The 18,962-nt window shown below is 43.6% G+C and overlaps 1 protein-coding gene and 1 pseudogene across 3 annotated transcripts; one reads left to right on the forward strand and one right to left on the reverse strand.

Annotated features, from left to right (window-relative positions):
• Positions 1-1,394: 1,394 nt before the first annotated feature.
• LOC125536773 lies at positions 1,395-2,496 on the forward strand (annotated as a pseudogene).
• A 5,359-nt stretch (positions 2,497-7,855) lies between these two features.
• On the reverse strand, positions 7,856-16,691 carry LOC125522965 (zinc finger CCCH domain-containing protein 36-like). Of its 3 annotated transcripts, XR_007290062.1 has the most exons (6): positions 16,320-16,670; positions 14,040-14,166; positions 13,673-13,872; positions 12,236-13,569; positions 11,982-12,150; positions 7,856-8,000 (listed from the first exon to the last, which is right to left on the reverse strand). XR_007290062.1 is itself a non-coding variant. In XM_048688020.1 (5 exons), the coding sequence occupies exons 1-5, from the start codon at positions 16,468-16,470 to the stop codon at positions 7,992-7,994; spliced, it is 1,821 nt and encodes a 606-aa protein (XP_048543977.1). In that variant the 5' UTR covers positions 16,471-16,691; the 3' UTR covers positions 7,856-7,991. The 3 variants fall into 3 exon arrangements, 2 of the variants coding, with proteins under 2 accessions (XP_048543977.1, XP_048543969.1); XM_048688020.1 differs by lacking the exon at positions 11,982-12,150 and having other exon boundaries at positions 16,320-16,691; XM_048688012.1 differs by lacking the exon at positions 7,856-8,000 and having other exon boundaries at positions 11,772-12,150; positions 16,320-16,671.
• Between the last annotated feature and the right edge of the window lie 2,271 nt (positions 16,692-18,962).

Genomic DNA, 18,962 nt, shown 5'->3' on the forward strand with positions numbered 1-18,962 from the left:
GCATTGGTACTTGATTTGGGGTAAAAACAGTCCTAATTGCAGAATTAGGGTTCTTAAACATGAGGGGTTGCTACTGTTGACTTGCGTGTATCCCTCTGCCTAATATTTTGCTAATGCATACGGAAACAGTACTTAAGCATAATCAATTTTAATCAACTTAACATAAAAGTGAGCATTAGATCTTAACTTAGATTAATTAAAAAAGATTAACCAAAGGATAACAGTACTTAATCTTTAGCAATTAGAAAAACAACATGATGATTTACAGAGGGCATCAAGACAGTAGCATGCATATTAGGGCTAACCAGGGGCTGAAACTTGCAATCTTGACCACAAAACCCTAAACCTGACTTGATCTAAACTTGATGTTGATCTCACAGATCAATAATATAGGGATCCATTGCAATCAAGATTGGCGACTGATACCATTGTTGGAGTAATTATGCATCTATGGGATGCCATTAGCTGAGACAGATTGCATCTAGATCACCTAATAAACATGAACATAGAGGGTTTAGAGATCCTTTACACGTCATGGGAGTCGACATAATCGCCTGCTCGGTGCAGGCGTGATGCAGGGGTGATGTAGTCGAAGCAGAGGTTCTCCTTGACGTCCTGTTTCCTTCAGGACGCCACCGGCACTGGCCGGGGACAGCAGCGGCGGCTGGCTTGAGTCTTCCCGTCGCTGCAGCGCTCCCCCTGATCGGATGGAGTGAGAATATCGGGAGGAGAGTAAACCTTACGTGAATTGTGATCGTGCAGGTGGCCAGCTCTCTCCCGTATCCATTTATATGGCGCTGGCGACAGGGGACCCAAAACCTGAGTTGGTTTTTGGGCGCCCCCGATCAGGGCGCGTTAGTTCTGATCGAGGCTCACGTACGTTGGTACGTGGACCCCTTCACTTGTCATTATCCCCTTAATTTTTTTTGTTAGACTAATAGATCTAACTGCCTGTTAAGCCGTCAGATCAAAACCAACAGAATTAAGAAAGCCAAAGCGTCTCCATGACTCCATACCATGTTTAGCTAAAACATGTGCTGCTCTCTCAGCCTCTCTAAGACGATGCTTAAATATCTCACGTGTGAAATTGATAGATATAAGTACTCATGATTGCCGTGCTGGTGGTAACGGTGCACCAATGACGGACATGGACATTGCGTAATTAGGCCGATCAACTGAGTAACGCGTAGAAACAGTGTAGTCCGTGTCCGAACCTGACTAGTGTCCTTCACGAGTCGTGTAGCGCTAGCGTGCTGGCCGTCTATATATACAGCACATGGCCATACCCATACGGCTGTGAGAAATAAAGCAAAAGCAATCCTCGCTCCGGCCGTCTAGCTTTTTTAGCCGCCGAGCAGTCGATCAAGCAAAGCTGATCGTCCGGTAGGTCGATCGTGTACCCTCACGGTGCGATCTCTGCGATTTTTCTCGGAGAAATATGGGGTGGTCGACCTCGACACCGCAACGCGTGGGCGTTGCCGCCCTAGATGACGCGGTGATGGGCACACCGGCGACGCGCAAGAATCAGAGAACAGCAGCCACTAACGGCGACTCAAGCTCCCGCGCAAGCAGCGGCCGGTTCCAGCGGCTTGAGGTGCTCGGCGCAGGAACATTCGGCGTCGTCTACCGGGCGAGGGACCGCCGCACGGGTGAGATCGTGGCGGTGAAGTGCCTCCGTGCGAGCGACGGCGCCGGCGACGCCGAACGCTACCTCTCCGACTTCGCCAGCGAGGTCAGTGCTCTCGAGGCGTGCAGCGGCCACCCGTCCATCGTTCAGCCGCGTGGCTCCGGCCAACTTGACAGCGGGGCTTTCCTCGCCATGGAGTTTGTGGGGCCGACTCTCAGGCAAGTCATGAAGCATGTCCGCTTTGGGAGGAGGCACACCGAGCTGGAGGTTCGTCTTCTCATGAGGCAGCTTCTCGCCGGCGAGAGGAGGATGAATCGTCTCGGCCTCATGCACCGGGACCTGAAGCCGGAGAACGTGCTTGTGGACAGCCACGGGAACCTCAAGATCTGCGACCTGGGGCTATCGTGCAGCATGGCCGACGGGCCGCCCTACTCTAATCCTATTGGGACACGGGGATATCGCGCTCCAGAAATCCTCCTCGGGTCCACGGATTACGACGAGCGTGTCGACTCATGGGCTCTCGGTGTCATGATGGCCGAGCTCCTCGCCGGCCAGCACCCTTTCCATGGGAGGTCGGACATGGATCACCTCAGCGAAATCTTGGCCCTTCTTGGCATGGCAGACATCAAGGAGTGGTCGGGCTACGATGGGCGGCGGCTACCTAGCGGATGCCAACCAGGAAGCTTCTTGCGCAACAAGTTCCCATGTCCCGCTGAGGCCAGGATAAAAGGACCGCCAACACTGTCGGAGGCTGGTTTCGAGGTCTTGAGCGGTCTTCTCAATGCAACCCGGAGAAGAGGCTCACGGCGGAGCAAGCGCTCAAGCATCGGTGGTTCAAGGACGCCAACCCTAGAGCTACCAGGAGTTGATCGATTAGCATACTTTTAGCACATCTAATTTGTGAAATTAGAAATGCAAGCATCGTACATGAATTAACGAATGAGTATGGATGAGGTGTGAGATAAGTAAGCAGGAGTTGTTCGTGTGGATCACCACCACACACATACTGTAACGCCTGATTGCAATTTGGTTTCTTGCTCTTAATTTGGGGTTCAACTAATTTAATGTTTGTTTGCTTGCCGTGTATGACAGATCAAATATTCATAAATTTGTTGTAGATGTGCAGTTTAGATGTGTGATACAATATTCGGAATCATGCCTATCTATTCACAATTTGATGTGTTATCCTCGATAAGAATACGTCTTTCTACACCAAAAGTGAGTGAGCACTATATATGATTATATTTGTTTCTTGAATATATATAAGATTACATTAGGCCGGTCGTGGATATCTTGATATTAGTTTGTAAGTGATAGTTGTGTGACTTGATGTAAAAGTGATAATTATATAGAGTATGACGACGACAATTAGTGTGGTGTCCTTTAATCCTCTCTTCCAACACCATGTTGGTGTGTTGGTATTCAGATTCTTTATTGTGTTTAAAGTAAAAAAATCTTTTCCACAAAAAAGGTAAAGAAAACACTGTTGGAGGCTGGTTTCGAGGTCTTGAGCGGTCTTCTGCAAAGCAACCCGGAGAAGAGACTCCCGGCGAATCAAGGTCTTCTACAAAGCAACCCGGAGAAGAGACTCCCGGTGAATCGAGCGCTCAAGCATCAGTGGTTCAAGGACGCCAACCCTAGAGCTACAAGAAGTTGATCGATTAGCATGCATAATCACATCTAATTTTGTGAAATTAGAAATACAAACATTGTACATGAATTTAATCGCATGAGTATGAAGGAGATGTGAGATAAGCAGTAAGGCCGACCTCAGGGGGTATGCGGCACGAACCCCACGTTAACACCACCCTAACTCAAATTAAGCAGGTCATTCAGAATATATATTCCAGTAACGAAAATAACATAATAATCAGCATCTGAATACCATATGTATGTTTTTTTGTTCCATACAAGCGCATAATAATAACATTAGTTGGCACTATCTGAAGACGGCCCGTAAATGTATTTTTAATTTACTATTACAACTCCAAACTACCCCGCAAAAAAAAAAACTCCAAACTGAGATGTCAGACCAAGCAACTTCCCAACCTTTTTTTCTTTTCAACGTAAAGCAAAGCTTTATTGCGAAGCAACGATGACAATATCGGCCGTTGCACGCTCCGCGACTTGTACTGGAACAACCAGTATATGGGTTGATCAACAGAGAGAAGTAGAGCCTGACTGAGCCAACAGATGCACAGCACGGTTTTGCACCTCTTCTATGAGAAACAGGACTTGCACTGAACCTTGATCTCCTCAATGATCGTCGCCAGAGTGTACAAGCCCGCAGAGACAACAAAAAACGAGTTTAAGCCTCAGACTGTACATCATAGTTTGCAGTTTTGGCATAATGGGCACAATACAAAACTGAACGAAAGAAAAAATACTGTTGCGACACTGGCCTTCTCCTGCTCATAGATCTTTCTCAAGGCTGCTCGTGTAGCATTCATAAACAGCTACGACCTGCCACCAGAGACCAGACCAGTCAAGAGGCAAAAATCATACGGCTTTTGATGTGCAGTGCTGCCATACCGTCAGCATCGCTGGACCTTGTGATAAAAGGAAGCAAAACATGAACTGAAATGTGTATCCAAGATTTCTGACTATCCATGATATCTTTGAACCTGGATTTTCTTTATCAGAGAGCATCTCGAGCTGTCCAACTCCAAGAGCATAACTTCAAAGAAACTCTGCAGGACAGAAGAGCATATCCTAAATCCCGATAGCTTTAGGAGCTAATGAACAGTTTGGCCACAAAAGGAGCAGTAGCATGTCTGTTTCTTGATCCTGAACCAGGCATCAGTGCCAGCTTTAGCGGCTTCCAGAGATGGAAAGATTGCAAACAAATGTCCCATGATAGTTACATACTAGAGCAACTGAGCATGCCGACACAGATTGTGGTATACTGATAGGGCATGGGCATGCCAACAAAATACCAATTATTCATGTAAGTATTAGGTTGCATCAACATAGTGCAGCAATTTGTCAGACGTAAACCTTGTCTAACCGGACACAGTACAAATATTCATCGCATTTTCCACTTTCGGATACTCTGTGCTTGCTGTAAAGAATCAATAGAAAATGAATGAGATGTTCATCTGTGCTCTGCAGCCATTTTTAAAACCCTGCAAGGGCATTGGATATTACTAAGTGAGCCTATTGAGCAATTCATTCGATAAGCATATACTCCCTCTGTAAAGAAATATAAGAGCGTTTATATCACTAAAGTAATGATTTAAACGCTCTTATATTTCTTTATGGAGGGAGTATATTTCTTGAACAAGCCACACCCTGCTTTATTGAGAAAACCGGAAGCAAAACGACAGACCATCAGGATTCAGGAAGCAACAAACATCAACAACTTTTGAAGGAGACTACAAAAGCTTGGAACACGAGAAAAGGTACAGGTACTCTACAAAAGCAATGTTGAGCTTCAGGTTTGGTGCGATGCATCAACTAGCAGAAGCCAAAACATTGTCATCCTCATTAGCACCCCCGGACTGCACAAGACATGTTGCAGATGAGCAAGCATTTATATATGCCTCACATATTTGATAGCTGACATACTACCAAAAGGTTCTTTAGTTAGTACCTTCATCAGATAATGAAATATGATTAGCAGCCCTGTAAGCAATTAAATTATGGTCCTGTCGTTAAATTCTGGATGCAAGGAACATAATCACAAGAGTCTGGAAGGAATTGCCCCACCAAGGATCTCCTGGAGGTTGTGCCTCAAATCTGATCTAGGCCTACCTGTTAAGAGGGTCAAAGCCAAGCTAAGACCCTACCTTGTTAATTTTATACAGCCTTGAGCTTTGTGTTTTCGGTGGTTGTACTGGGGTCTTAAGCCCCACACATGCATACATTTTATTTATGGAATATTTATGACAACTACTAAATGCATACATGCAGCGCATGTTGATATTAGCCGGTATATTAATAGCAGCTAATCGTGTATATTAATGCATGCAGCGCATGTTGATAACTAGTTCTGTGACAAGCGATAATAGAATGTAATATAATATACTACTAATCGTGTATGTGCACGCACATCTAGTTTGGCAGTAATACTATTTCCAAAAGTAACAATAACTAATGTTGATTTCATTATTAATTGTGTTTAATGCAATTAATGTCTTTTCCAAATTATTGATGATGTGATAGATACATCATTGGAGTAGCGTGAGACGTTGGATATAGGTGGTTGGATGGCTCAGATCATTTGGATTCACCAAACTCATGCTTTTATTAGTACAAGTAGATTTATTTATGACAATGTCACTAGGAATGCCATTCACCAAACTCGTTTCTCTTTCTTGCCATGCAGTGATGCTACCGGCTGGTCAAAACAGCCTGGGTTGAGATGAAAATAGGTAAAAAGCCTTAAATACCGTTTGGTAGCTCTCTACAAAGAGCAAAAGGGCAGAGAGGAATTTGTATTACCTGACGCTAAAACAGAGGGTACGGAAAAGATAGCTAGCTACCCTGAGAAGATTTTCATGCTCGAATCTGGCGCAGAATTGTTATAAATTTATGCATTCCAACCCTGGAGCTAATGTAGTCAGTTCATACAGCAATACTGTAAAATTTTGAGCCATAATGTACTGATATTCTGAGGTTTGCTACAACTGGAGTATCTACAATGCACAGTTTAGTAAGCATAATAACAAGGTTTTATGAATCCATAGTCCATCAGGTTTAATGCAATTATGCTATATATATATATAGAATCCATAAGCTAACACAAGCAGGATACAATACACAAATCAGCATCTAGGCATACTTCAGGCCATGAGCAAGGATTGTATATTTAGTGGGAGCCTCCAAGACCTAGGCCCCTCACTTGACCTGGTTCCATGCGCTTAGCCAGCCATTGTCCCCACTCACGCACCCACGTCACCGTCTGGTTCCATTCCCAGAGCCAGCCATCAGTCCCGCTCAATTACACATGCCACGTCCCTACCAAGGAAGCTTGTGCTGCAGCCTCACCTGACTCACTGAACTTGGCAAGGGATTTTGGAGAAGGGGATTCAATCTGGAGGTGAGTAGAGCACACAATTGAGAGGGCTGTGTGGTGGGGGCATGTGCTCCAGTGACTAGTACAAGCTGGGTCAATATGCGTTAATGAGGTGGTTTCCGAACCAATATAGTCCAGGCTGGTCAATACATCAGCATAGCAAAAACGGAAGACATACTAATAGACGGACCTGTTTGTCCTGCCTTTACTTCTTGTGTTGGAACCTGTTTGGTTAAGATTGTTAGTTTGGCTCTCTGTTTGTTGCATCTTACTGTAGGGGCTGTGTAGCCTGGGATGTAAGTGTAGAGGGTTGTGTTGGTTGCATTTGTGACTCCATTTTCTTTAATACATTTATAGTTTCAGAGTCAACTAGTGGCATTGAAATTAAATTCCATTTATTTAGTGATATAACACAGGCTGCACAGTAGAAGCCTGTTTTAATGCTGATCTTAAATGTTAACCAAAGCCTTCACCATTCTCGCCGGCAAAACAGAACCGAAAGCCAAACCACACCTTGCTGTTGGAGGAAGAATGTAACACGGAGGATGAGGCAGACAGAGTAAGCATGAGGCGGGCGATGGAGATGGGCAGCCAGCTGCCCCGCCGAGCAGGGCTGAGTTAAGCATCAGTTCCCATGGGAAGCAGAGCGCAGCCTGACCAGCAAGGTATTTGTGATCTACAGCTTGGGTGAGCATAGGCATTTGAGGGCAGAGGTTAGGTCGAACCACTTCATGGACGAGTCAGGACATGGACACTCTTTAGTATTAGCATTCCAATCTGGAACGCCATTCCGTCCAGAAACAGAACCTACGTTGCCATTTTGGAGAAGAAAAATAACATCAAAAGAGACATTCTTAATACTTTGTGCCTTAGGGTCATAGTAATACAGGAACAGTATGGTATACCTTTTCAGCAGAATGGGCCAAGGAATTAAGCAGTACAGGCCATAAAAAATCTGAGAAGGTGAATGAGGCGACTGTTTGTTTCTGCAGAAAAACAACATAGTGGAGCGTGTCAAGCAAAATGTAAAAGAGTACAAGTACATAACAGAAGGAATGAATAGTTTGCTATTTCCTGAAACAAGTAGAAGTGAAAACACGAGATTTTCGCTGGAGCAAAATCTAAGAAGAATGAATTCAGATATTGACAACCGCAAGCTAAGGAAATATTCTCGTTACACCAAAGAAAAGAGCTATAGTAATTACACATACCCATTTGCATGTTCTGGCAGCTCTCATCAGTTTGATCAGTGATGATAAAATGAGGATATAATAGGCTCAAAGACGACTTTAATATCTGGCAACCTTAAAGATGCAAAATTGAATGCTTCCCTAAATCCACTTCACTTCAGGTTGGCTGCAAAAGAGAAACCATTTATCAAGATTCAAGAAACAGGCAAACAAAAATATCAAACCTCAACAATCAGTTTGGCAGCAAGATGCAGTTTTCTGGGCAAGAGAAAGAAGGCTTTAATCTTTTAATGTTTCAGGAGCAGGTAATATATTCTACGATAAAAATCTATTCTGTTCCTTGTGAATCAAGCAAATCAGGCCCTAGCTCAACCAAGCTCGGTCCACAAGAATTCACTGACAAAACAAAGCTCAAAACTCACTTATCTTTATAGAAAAGCCTCCATGATATATAACGAAACAATTCCTTATTTAACACTACCTTAAATTTCGTTTCTTTATTTGACACTGAAAAACTTTTTCTTCCCTATCTAACAATGAGTCCAAATTTTATGCCCTTCATGACACTTCAGTCCATTTTGAGCCTAAATGACACCTGAAAAGACCCTTTTGCCCCTCATGTGGTATCTGTGTGAGGCAGGAGCGCGCGCACACACACGTGCAGCACACCACACGCAGCGGCAGTAGCACACATGCAGCAGCACATACACACACGCACGCAGCAGCACACCGAGCAACACGCACGCAGCCGCACAAACGCACACAGCAGCGCACACACTTACACACGCAGTAGCACACACATGCGCGCGCACACAAACATACCACATGAGGGGCAAAAGGGTCTTTTCAGGCGTCATTTATGCTTAAAATGGACAGAAGTGTCATAAAAGGCATAGACTCGTTGTTAGATAGGGAAGAAATCATTTGTCGATGTCAAATAGGGCATAAAATTTAAACATGTTAAATAAGGAATTCTCTCATACTCATGAGGGGCAAAAGGGTCTTTTCAGGTGTAATTTATGCTTAAAATAGACACAAGTGTCATAAAAGGCATAAAATTTAGACTCGTTGTTAGATAGGGAAGAAATCATTTGTCGATGTCAAATAGGGCATAAAATTTAAACACGATGTTAAATAAGGAATTCTCTCAAGCTTAGTATGACTTTGTACTGAAGTTAGTACAAAGTTAAGACACTTATTTTGGGACGGAGGGAGTATATGAATACAAAATCCTCTTAATGGTCTTGTGTGTGGTTAGTGTCTTGGTGCATAGGTTATATCTCCCAATGGAAGAACTCAAATAAGCATAAGAAAGATGATAAACATTATTAAGTGAAATATAATTGGTATTTAGTTGGTTCTACAAAATTTCTTGTGGTTGAAAGTAAGGACTTCACTTAAGATGCTCTTGGCTTTTAGAGCATGGTTAGGTCAAATTTAAGTATCTATCTGCATCCCCTTTATGCATTTTTTTCTATAACACGTACATATAAAACAACATGTATTTCAGTACACAACACTCTCAAAGTTCCACAATATGTTCTCTAGACAATAGCCAATTTGCATTGATGGAATCACCAGTGCATTTATTAAGAGGTTATATGCACACCTCTATGAGGAGTCGGTGTTCTAAAAGACAGTTGCTTAGCCCTTCGCCAAACCCAAGGTCCCACACCCCGCCACCTAAGGAGAGATGTACTGATAGTTACCAAGACCGTGGGTCGAACAGGTCAAGGAAAAAGGTTGAGTAGCTAGAAAAGTGATCATGATCCGAGTGAAGCCAGGCCAAACGACCCTAACTACCTGGCCACAAAACCAATTGCTAGTAAGAATGCAATATCAATAATATATTCCCTCTGTTTCACTATCTCTAGCCATGGCCCTAACATTATTTGCTTTAAAGTACTTGTCAATCTAGGGAATGAAGAGTGTAGTTATTGTAATGTTTCCACTCTACCTTTTCAGTACTAATTTTGAAAATGTCAAGTAGGTGTAGCATATCATTAAGTAAGGGTATGGCTATTTATCTCTCTTGTTCGCGCCTCGCCTAGTTATTGTGCAAGTCTTTTTCCCAGCATCATGGCAAGAACATTGAACAAGGGTTGACCGCTAGACTTGCAAACTTGTTGAAAGATAATAGTGAAATGGGGCATTGTACGATGTCATACCATGTACCTAGTCGCAACTACGCGAAAATAACGGGGTAATGCATCAGGTTGTGATGAAAATTCACCCAAACTATTATTGAATCCACTAAACTGCAAATTCACCCAAACTATTAATGAATCCACTAAACTGCACGAGCCGACGCTTCATGATCCTGCAAGCTCACAAGGAAACGCAAGAACAACGAAAGAGGATCGACGGCTAAAAATAATCTATCAAGCCTCATAGAGGTTGGGCCCACTCTGGACCACCTAGGTCTTCGACAACTCTTCCTTTAAGGTCCTTGAAAGCAATTCTCAATCAAACCAAATGTCCATACTAGCATTTATGGACTAGAGGAACTCTTATGTGCACCAGAACATGCTCCAACTAACAACAAGATCAACAACAGCATTAAGTTCAACCCGTGTAGGTTGTTTATCTGATCGACACCGATTTCCACATACACGCACAACTACTTATAGCCAAAGTTACAATTTGGAATCACTTGGCTACAAGGCTACAAGCTCAGGTGGAGAACGGCTTTGTTTAGCTGGCTCAGGCCTTGGACTTATCTTGCTTCATACCTAATGTTGCCTTGCAGCTGAGGATATGACATTGAATGTTAACACTCGAGGTGTTAGGGTTGGGCAATTTGAACAACCGACTTGATTTCATAGGCGCATATCAATATGGTTGATCTAACACGCAAGTCCATAAGAAGCCATTGTTGTGTTTTTCCTGTCCACCTACTAGTTGTTTCTCTGATAGCACAAATCGCTACCGATCACACGCACAACTGTTAGGGTTGGGGGCAATCGGCTTGATCTCATAGGCAAATATCAATCTGGTCCATCTAACATGCGAGTTCATGAGCCATTGTCATGTTCTTCCTATCCACCTACTAGTAGTAGTTCTTGATGAGGGTGAAGATATGTTCGGTGTATTTGTCTTCATGCACTTAATGAAGGTGAAGATGCAGTGATGCCCTTAGCCCCTAGTTATGCCGCCTTTCCCCTTAGTATTTGTTGACGTGCAGATACAACCAAAGACGAGTAAAGCAGCCGCTATGCTCATGGATACCTCTCTCTCATGAACTACTCTTTTCCTACTACCCTTTCATTCTTCTACATTTTTGGCTCCTCCGAGCCCTAAGCCATGGTTCCAATGCTCATCAGACAACGATTGATCGTCACGCTAATCGGATCATTTCATCACCTAACAACACTGACAAAGATGCATACAACACCCTACCAATTTGTGTCACCGAGCTCTTCTTCCTTGTATAGCTTAATACCCTCTTCCTCTCTCCCTCTCTATACCTTGCATCTCAACTCGTCCATTCATTGTGCAACCCAATAGCATCCTAACAATGATCTAGATTGCCAAAGGCCATTGATCCAAGAGGTGAAACATGGAACATGAGTATAAATATTCCACACTCATGGTATTTTAGTATATTGTGATAATGGTCCATGCTATGCAGAGCAGGGTTTTTACCAACCGGTAGAGCAGATAAAAGTACACTTTGTCTATCATTCTAGTAGTTAGGACATTGCATGGCACTTCCCCCCCCCCCCCCATCTTTTGTCATTACATATCCCTTGTGCACTTTTGCGCCCCCCCCCCTCTCCCCTCCTTGTTTTTTTGGCACACATCTCCTGTGCTTTTTTGTTCCACAACAAATTGTTGCTCCTTCTATCTCCCCCAATCAAGCACAACAGGTTATGTAGATATTGCATCTTGCAAGATGATTACTTACCAAACAAAATGAACAACGATGACACTGTACTTTAAGCAAGATGAATACTTCAAACAGATTCAACAACACTATTTAAGTACCAGTCCATAGATTAACCACACATGCAGCAAGGTTTCTACATTGGTTGCACTAGATGTCCTCTCAGCTAACAGGCATACATTAAATTAAAACTCCACCACAAAGTACTACTACATAGTCTGACTAAGCCTGTAAACCAGCCAGGGTTATGCAACTCAATACCTACTGCAGATCAGGCCTAGCAACATTGGACTGCAGATCAGGCCTAGCAACATTGGACTGCAGATTAATCACATCGGAAAGGTGTTTGCTGAAAGCCCATATCTATGGTGATGGAGCTCAGCATTTAGAAGTCTGGATCTCATCTTGTACCATGCCTATCAACATATGCCTGACATAAAATAAATAGACTGGAATCAAACATAGGAAAGTTAACGGCTATGTGCATCATTGAATTGCATATTCAAGTTTTTTACCTTCACAAGCTTTTCAATCTTTGTTCCAGACATGGTTATATAATCAGTTATCAATTCTTTAGTAGCTGGTACTTGATGCAGGTCAACTGTAGCAAGAACTTTGTCAACAGATTTTTTTACTATCAGTTTATGAGCATCTTTACTCAGTTTGCCTTCCTTCCAAATAGGTTTCAGCAACTCCTTCACATGTTCTGCCAAATGAATACGGAAATAATCTTTGGTTCTTTCAAAAGCTTTCACCAAAGTATCGCCATCCAGACTAGAGCGTTCCTTACCAGGTGCAACCAAGCCTGCAAACTCATTTGACCCTTTTGCCGACATATTCCTTGCCAACTTATCATAAATCAATGATTTGTTGATGTCTCCATCTATAACACCATTCCCAGCAGTGTGCTGACTTGAAATGCTGCAGGATATGTTGGAGGACTTGAGAATATTGCCACTCTCAACTTTGGGAGGGTTCATACTGTCAGCAAGTGGGTCATATGGACTATTTGAAGGTGATGTACTGTTGGGAAACTCAACAAGAGGTACAAAAGGCACTGAAGTTACCCAAGGGTCATCCTTGATTGGGGAAAGGTGCTCAGGCTGACATGAACTGCTTGCACGTAACCCAGGCCTAGATGTACCACAGCCCTTGTCAAAATATACATCTTTATGGAGACCAAATTTCTCGATACCAGGTGTTAACTGATGAAGGGACGGCATTCCTAGGTGAGTAATTCCTCGAGAAGGTTGGCTACCCAAGGAATGAACAGAGCTATTGTGGCCTGGACTTCTGAACCCTGTTATACTGTTTGAGCTGTATGAGGCAAAGCTTGAACTATGTTCTTTCTGATGTTTGTGAGGAAGATTTTCTGTTGGTCCACCATAAGCAGATCGCTTCTCACCATACTGGGGATAGTCAAATGAAACAGATGAGTAAAATGGTCGATGCCAATAATCAGAGACATGAGAATCACTTAGGCTGCTTGCTTTAGCCACATTCAGATCCGGCAACAGCTTTGCTCCATCTAAATGCAATCTACTTAAGGTTTCCCTGCCATCCAAGTAGCTATCAGAGGGCAAACTAATATGGTGTCCCATGAGACTAGGTTTGTGGTTTTTCCCTTGAACTGAGATCTGCACCAGCTCATTTACAGGAGGGGTAGGCTTTGTAGTCCAGAAATTATCAGTTCTGCAAGACCTCTCCTCTGAAATATTTAGGTTGGGCGAGTTATGAGCCAGCCCCCTATGATCTGCGCCATAAGAATGAATGAGGGTCCTATATCGCCCATAGTTGTGCAGATCATTCAAGTTGGATACACATTGTGCTTCAAATCCTTCTTCAGAGCCTGAGCACGGGTGGAGCAATCAAAAGTACTTAGATTTATAGAGCTATCAAAAGTTTGTGGCTGCAAGATATTATTTAAACATTATCCTATAAAAATCTCATACCTCTATGTTTCCCATAACCAACTGATGTGAGTGAACCAGCATTTTCTTCTTGACTCCACAGGTTACCAAAACCAGAACCCTCTCTTTCATGAGGAGAAGTGCAATTCTTTCCTTTCTTGCACTGGCCTTGAGCATTAAAGGTACCCGTAGGGGTTCTGGTTTTGCTCCCCAGATCTCCACCAGGAGATGAGCTACTAAATCTAGGTTGTGAATGTGTTGAGTGAATTAGTGAATCAAATGACTGTTTAAGAAGTGCAAGATAAAAGAACATTATGTCTTACATCAAACACCACAGCAAAGATAGAAATATTGTTCGAAGGTTCAAAATTCCTAGTGCACACAGAAGTAGCAATAATAATAGATGTACCTCCAAGCATTAGTATCTGGCATATCCGGACGTAGAAGATTGCCACTGCCAGCTTTCTTCAGATATTTGACATTGTTATGAGGCAGGAGTGTTGGCTCCTTTTCAGCAGTAGTCACTCCAATAAAACCTAGAAAATGTATGGTTATAATGAGATCCAAGTTTCAACATATACAACCAATTCATCTTAGTGATCTTCATACAAAATTCATACCGATATTCAACTTATTCGTACTAGCCATTCTATATTCCACCAATCAATTAAAACGCTTAATCTCAAGGAAACTGTTAACAGGCTCCAAATAGCAGAAACCCGATACTTGTACAATGTAGCTGACATACACCTAAAGGATTTTTTTTAGTCCAGCAGGCTGCAACTTATACCATTACAATACATCAATCACTGACGAGAATCATTCCATGCAAGATTTCCTAGGAGTAAGAAATAAATTTGATTTAAGATCCCTATGACTGACTCCAGAACCAACTACTGTTGACTGAAGTTCAGGATTTCAATGTTTATTTTCCAGTTTGACTGAACCCTGGAGGCTGAAAAGCTTCTATTGATTTAAGCAAACAACAAATGGACATAGAAGAATGGTACGATCATGGGATATGGGATATAATGGTCCCAAATAAAAAAGGCCGCATAGAGTGTTAGCTTTACCATGGCAAAACCAATGATAAGTAAATAGGGTTGGAATCAGAGGATATAATAGGAGCAAACAAACCAGTTAGTGATAGCTTATAGCATGATACGGGCCAAATTTGGTACATACATGTTATGGATGTATTGGGCAATGGGCAATGACAGCAAGAGTAGCAACTTGGACAAGCTTCTGCTGGAATTTGTGGAGCCCAATTCAGCCAAGAATAATGGTACAGAAGGAGTCCAAGTGAAAGGATAAGTAATTATTATAAGACTAGAAGGGAGAGAATTAGGAAAGATTCCAGGAAATTATAAGAAGTCCAACCGTAATAGAAAGGTCTGCGGGGACCAAGGTCTTTCTTCCTTCTCTACTCCAATATTCACAACAATACGCTTAATACAATTCTCATGACTGAAAACAAGCCTTCCCTGCTACGAATGAGAAGGCCATTGGACTTGTCCATTTCATCCTTATATTTGTGAACCACAAGGTTGTGAGGGATGAGCTAATCAAATGTAAACCAAGATAATTCTCAAGATGGACCTATGACTATGAGTCATAACATGCCATGAAAACCTGTTGCATATCAGTATGCAAGCCTGCGAAACCGCACTCTTGTCATGAGCAATAGACTGAAAAACAATTGACCCTCTCCCTAACATCAGCACAGCAGTAATCACAAGATAAGCATAAGAAGGCACTTCACCATATATGCCAATCGGTTGACTTGATGGTCAACCAAATATTCCTACGTTCCTTCGACAAAATTAGCAACATCAGGGTTTGCCTCAACATTTACTGTGCTAGGCCGTTGGTTGACTAAAGCGGTAAAAAAAGGGTTTGTTTTTAATAAAAACCAAAAACAAGGAATCTGAACCATTAATCATTCATGAAAGGCAGAATTTTATAACTAATTGTTTACGCTTGCGTCACGCAACTTCACAACCAACTGCCCTAGATAGCTATATCCACGTGGTGGCGTAATCTATTAGGATATACAGAAACGGCAAAAAAGTGCCTCAAACAACACGACAAGCTGCTCCACTGATCTACTACATTAACATTGTGTCGAGCTACGATCTAGTTGCTGCTATACTGCGCGAGCTGCTTCACCTACTTAAATACACGCGTCGAGCTCCTTGTCGTATAGCAACTAGTCGTACCAATGACGTCACAAGCATAGAACGATACAAGTCATCAAGTCAACCATAGTCAGCAACAGAACTTCATAATAACCCATCTACCTAAAATAGCATAGCAATGCCAGCAACATAAACAAGCGCTAACGGCTACCATTGAAAAACAGGCGCGAAAGGCTAAGTTATGCAATTCAAGCATTCCAAGGCAAACCCTAGAAAACTGCATGCATAATTTCTCGCCTTCTACCAGATCTCCAACACCCCCTGATGCCAGATCAACTACCCAGCACCTCTCCTACACAAGCAAAACAACTTAATAGTATCAATCATCAATCAACCACACAAAGGATGTGCATTTTCCCCGCCGGATCTTACCATCCGCGCCTCGCCTGCACAGATCTAGCGTTTCAAAGCAATCACGCACCGAAACTAGGAGCACAGGCAGTACATTAACCGGTAAAGCATGCGTTTAGAGGGCGATCGAGGGGCAATACCATGAGAACTGCCGGCGTTCGCGTAGCCCCAGGCCCTCTTCAGCCCGGCCCGCTCCGCCGCCTCCTCCGGCGGGTTCATGATCTCCATCTCCACCTCCCTAATCTCGTCCTTCGCCGACAGCCCGCTCACGAGGCCGGCGGCGGTCGCCATCGGGGGCGACGGGCGACTGCGGTGCTGCGCTGCGCTGAAGCTGCGACGGGGGTTGGTGGAGGGGGGAGGGAGGGGGAGGGGGCGGCGGCGGCGAGGTGCGCGTGAGGGGGGTGGGGGGATTTGGGGGCAAAACCTCGGTCGCTTCAGTTTCTTACCCCTCTCCTATCTCTGCTGCCCTCGCATCGCGTTTGGGTCGCCACGGCGACGGGGTGGCCGGCTATAAAGGGCCGTGCGTCCCGGTGCCGGCCGCGCGCGTGGGTTTTGCGTTTCTGCCGATTCGGCGGTCCCGGCGGTATATTTCAGGACGCAAATCCATCAATAAAGGGCCTTCATTCATTGCTCCCAACACGAAACATCGTGCAGCTTTCGGCTTTGACACTTGAAACTCGCAAGGTGCCCCGGACATTTGCCATGGGACACTGCGTCTTCGGAAAACAGAGAATGAAAACTTGGGATGCTGTCTGTTACTTCCTCCGTTCAGAATTACTTGTCTCGGAAATGGATGTATCTAGAATTAAAATACGTCTAGATACATCCATTTCTGCGACAAGTAATTCCGAACGGAGGGAGTATCTCAAAAAACAGGATGATCTTTCATGGCTTTGCGGAACCTTTCATGACTTTGCGCGGGTGATTTTAACAGGGTATTATTCCAAACGGAACGGGCTTTGCGCGGGTGATTTTAATGGGGTATTATTTCAAGCGAAACGGGCTTTTCGTGGGTGATTTTAATGAAGTATTATTCCAATCGGAAAGACAAGGAGGGAACCCGCGGAGTTGTGTGAAAATGGAGGGCTCCAGGGGTTGCTTGGACGATGACGGCTTGCAGACCTGGGTTTTTCGAGATTTCCATTTACGTGGGATGGTGAAAGAGGCGCGGAGGAAAATATTCAAGTCAGGCTAGACCGAGCCACATGTAATGACGACTTTCTACAAATGGTTCCCGAGACGTGTGTCGAGCATGTTTTTGGCAGAAGAATCTGAACAAACTGCCCTTCTTATTCGTGCTATGATGACACCGGTCATGAGAAATAAAAGCAGGAAGAGGATATTAAGTTATAAGGAGGCATGGACCCGGCACGAGCTATATGACGCCATGGTTGCTGACGTGTGGCAATCAGCTGACCACGACCAAGTTGGTCTTCGTGGGGTGTGTAGCAAACTGGGCAGGGTCACCAGCAACATGCGAAGGTGGAGCCGGATGATTTTTGGATTAATCCGACGGCAGATAGTGAAGTTTAAGGTGTAGCTTTGTGATGCCAAGGAGAAATCCTTGCGAACCAGGTATATACAGGAGGTTGAGGAAATAGAAGATCAACTTTTTTTGACACAACGAGCCTCCCTCGTTGATTTCCATTAAAGAAACCGCCACACAAGCTACAAAAGTATGTTGATCAAAAATAAAGAAGAAAACATCTAAGCAAGGGCTACCACACGCAGGCGAAGCACAACATGTCCAGACAAAAACACCCAAGCACAACAAGACCAGATTAACATCCATTACAAAAGCTAAAACGCAATCAACGCCACAAGGAGGCCAACCACGCGCCAAACACATGTATACACAGCCTAATCACCATCATCCAACTCCTATTCTTCTCCTCACAGGATTCCAGCCACGCTTCCCAGAGAACACCTCTCGCAGTACCTCCCTGATGCGAGCCACACTCATCTCAGTTGCGTTTCTGTCTGGGTTTTTCTGCAATATACTCCAAGACTTCTGAAAAGAGCATAGTTTATACACAACAGAGGCAGGATCATCAGGGTAAAATCTTGTCAAAACACGCCCTATTTATGGTCTTCAATATGACCTAGGATATAGTAACCCCCCCCCAATGAGGACTACCCTCATATACTTCCTAGGGAAAGACTGAATCCAGTCTCCCATTAAATAAAAAAAACCTGTCAAGGGTTCTTTTTTATCAAAGGTGCACATCACCACCTGCCAGGCAAACCTGGCCATGGCACATTTGAACAACAGGTGATTAGTGTTTCTTTGCACCCACAAAAATAACACTCTTCATTCCCAATCCACTCCCTCTTGATCAAGTTCTCCTTAATAAGTATGCTTCTCTTAATAAGCAACCAGGAAGACTCTGATTTTGAGGGGAACTTTCAGTTTCCAGATCCCTCTAAACCCACCACGGGGCAGAAGATTTGAGAGGCATATATAGTCCTTTCACCATAAATCTATTCTTGGTATTCAGCAACCATAGCATCTTGTCTTTCTCATAACTCAATTCCACTAGCTTTGTCAATTTCTCCCATTGTCTCAAATACTCCTTCCGTCCGAAAAAGCTTGTCCCTCAAATGGATGTATCTAACATCAATTTAGTGCTAGATACATCCATTTGAGAGACAAGCTTGGGATAAGCTTTTTCGGACGGAGGGAGTATTCATCATACAATGTCCTTCTTAAAGTGAAACTGGACCAGCCAAAACTTTTGGCATTTTTCACAGTAATCATCTTATCAAAGGAAATGTTGTATAAC

Source organism: Triticum urartu, chromosome 1, assembly GCF_003073215.2.
Source record: "Triticum urartu cultivar G1812 chromosome 1, Tu2.1, whole genome shotgun sequence".
Taxonomy (NCBI): domain Eukaryota; kingdom Viridiplantae; phylum Streptophyta; class Magnoliopsida; order Poales; family Poaceae; genus Triticum; species Triticum urartu.

Bases quoted from the DNA above. Each gene is read 5' to 3' on its own strand.
- LOC125522965 (XM_048688012.1), bottom strand. From the start codon at position 16,470: ATGGCGACCGCCGCCGGCCTCGTGAGCGGGCTGTCGGCGAAGGACGAG. The intron at 14,167-16,319 runs GTATTGCCCCTC...TACATTTTCTAG, and splicing joins GAACGCCGGCAGTTCTCATG to GTTTTATTGGAGTGACTACT. The intron at 12,151-12,235 runs GTAAAAAACTTG...ATTTTATGTCAG, and splicing joins AGATTGAAAAGCTTGTGAAG to GCATATGTTGATAGGCATGG.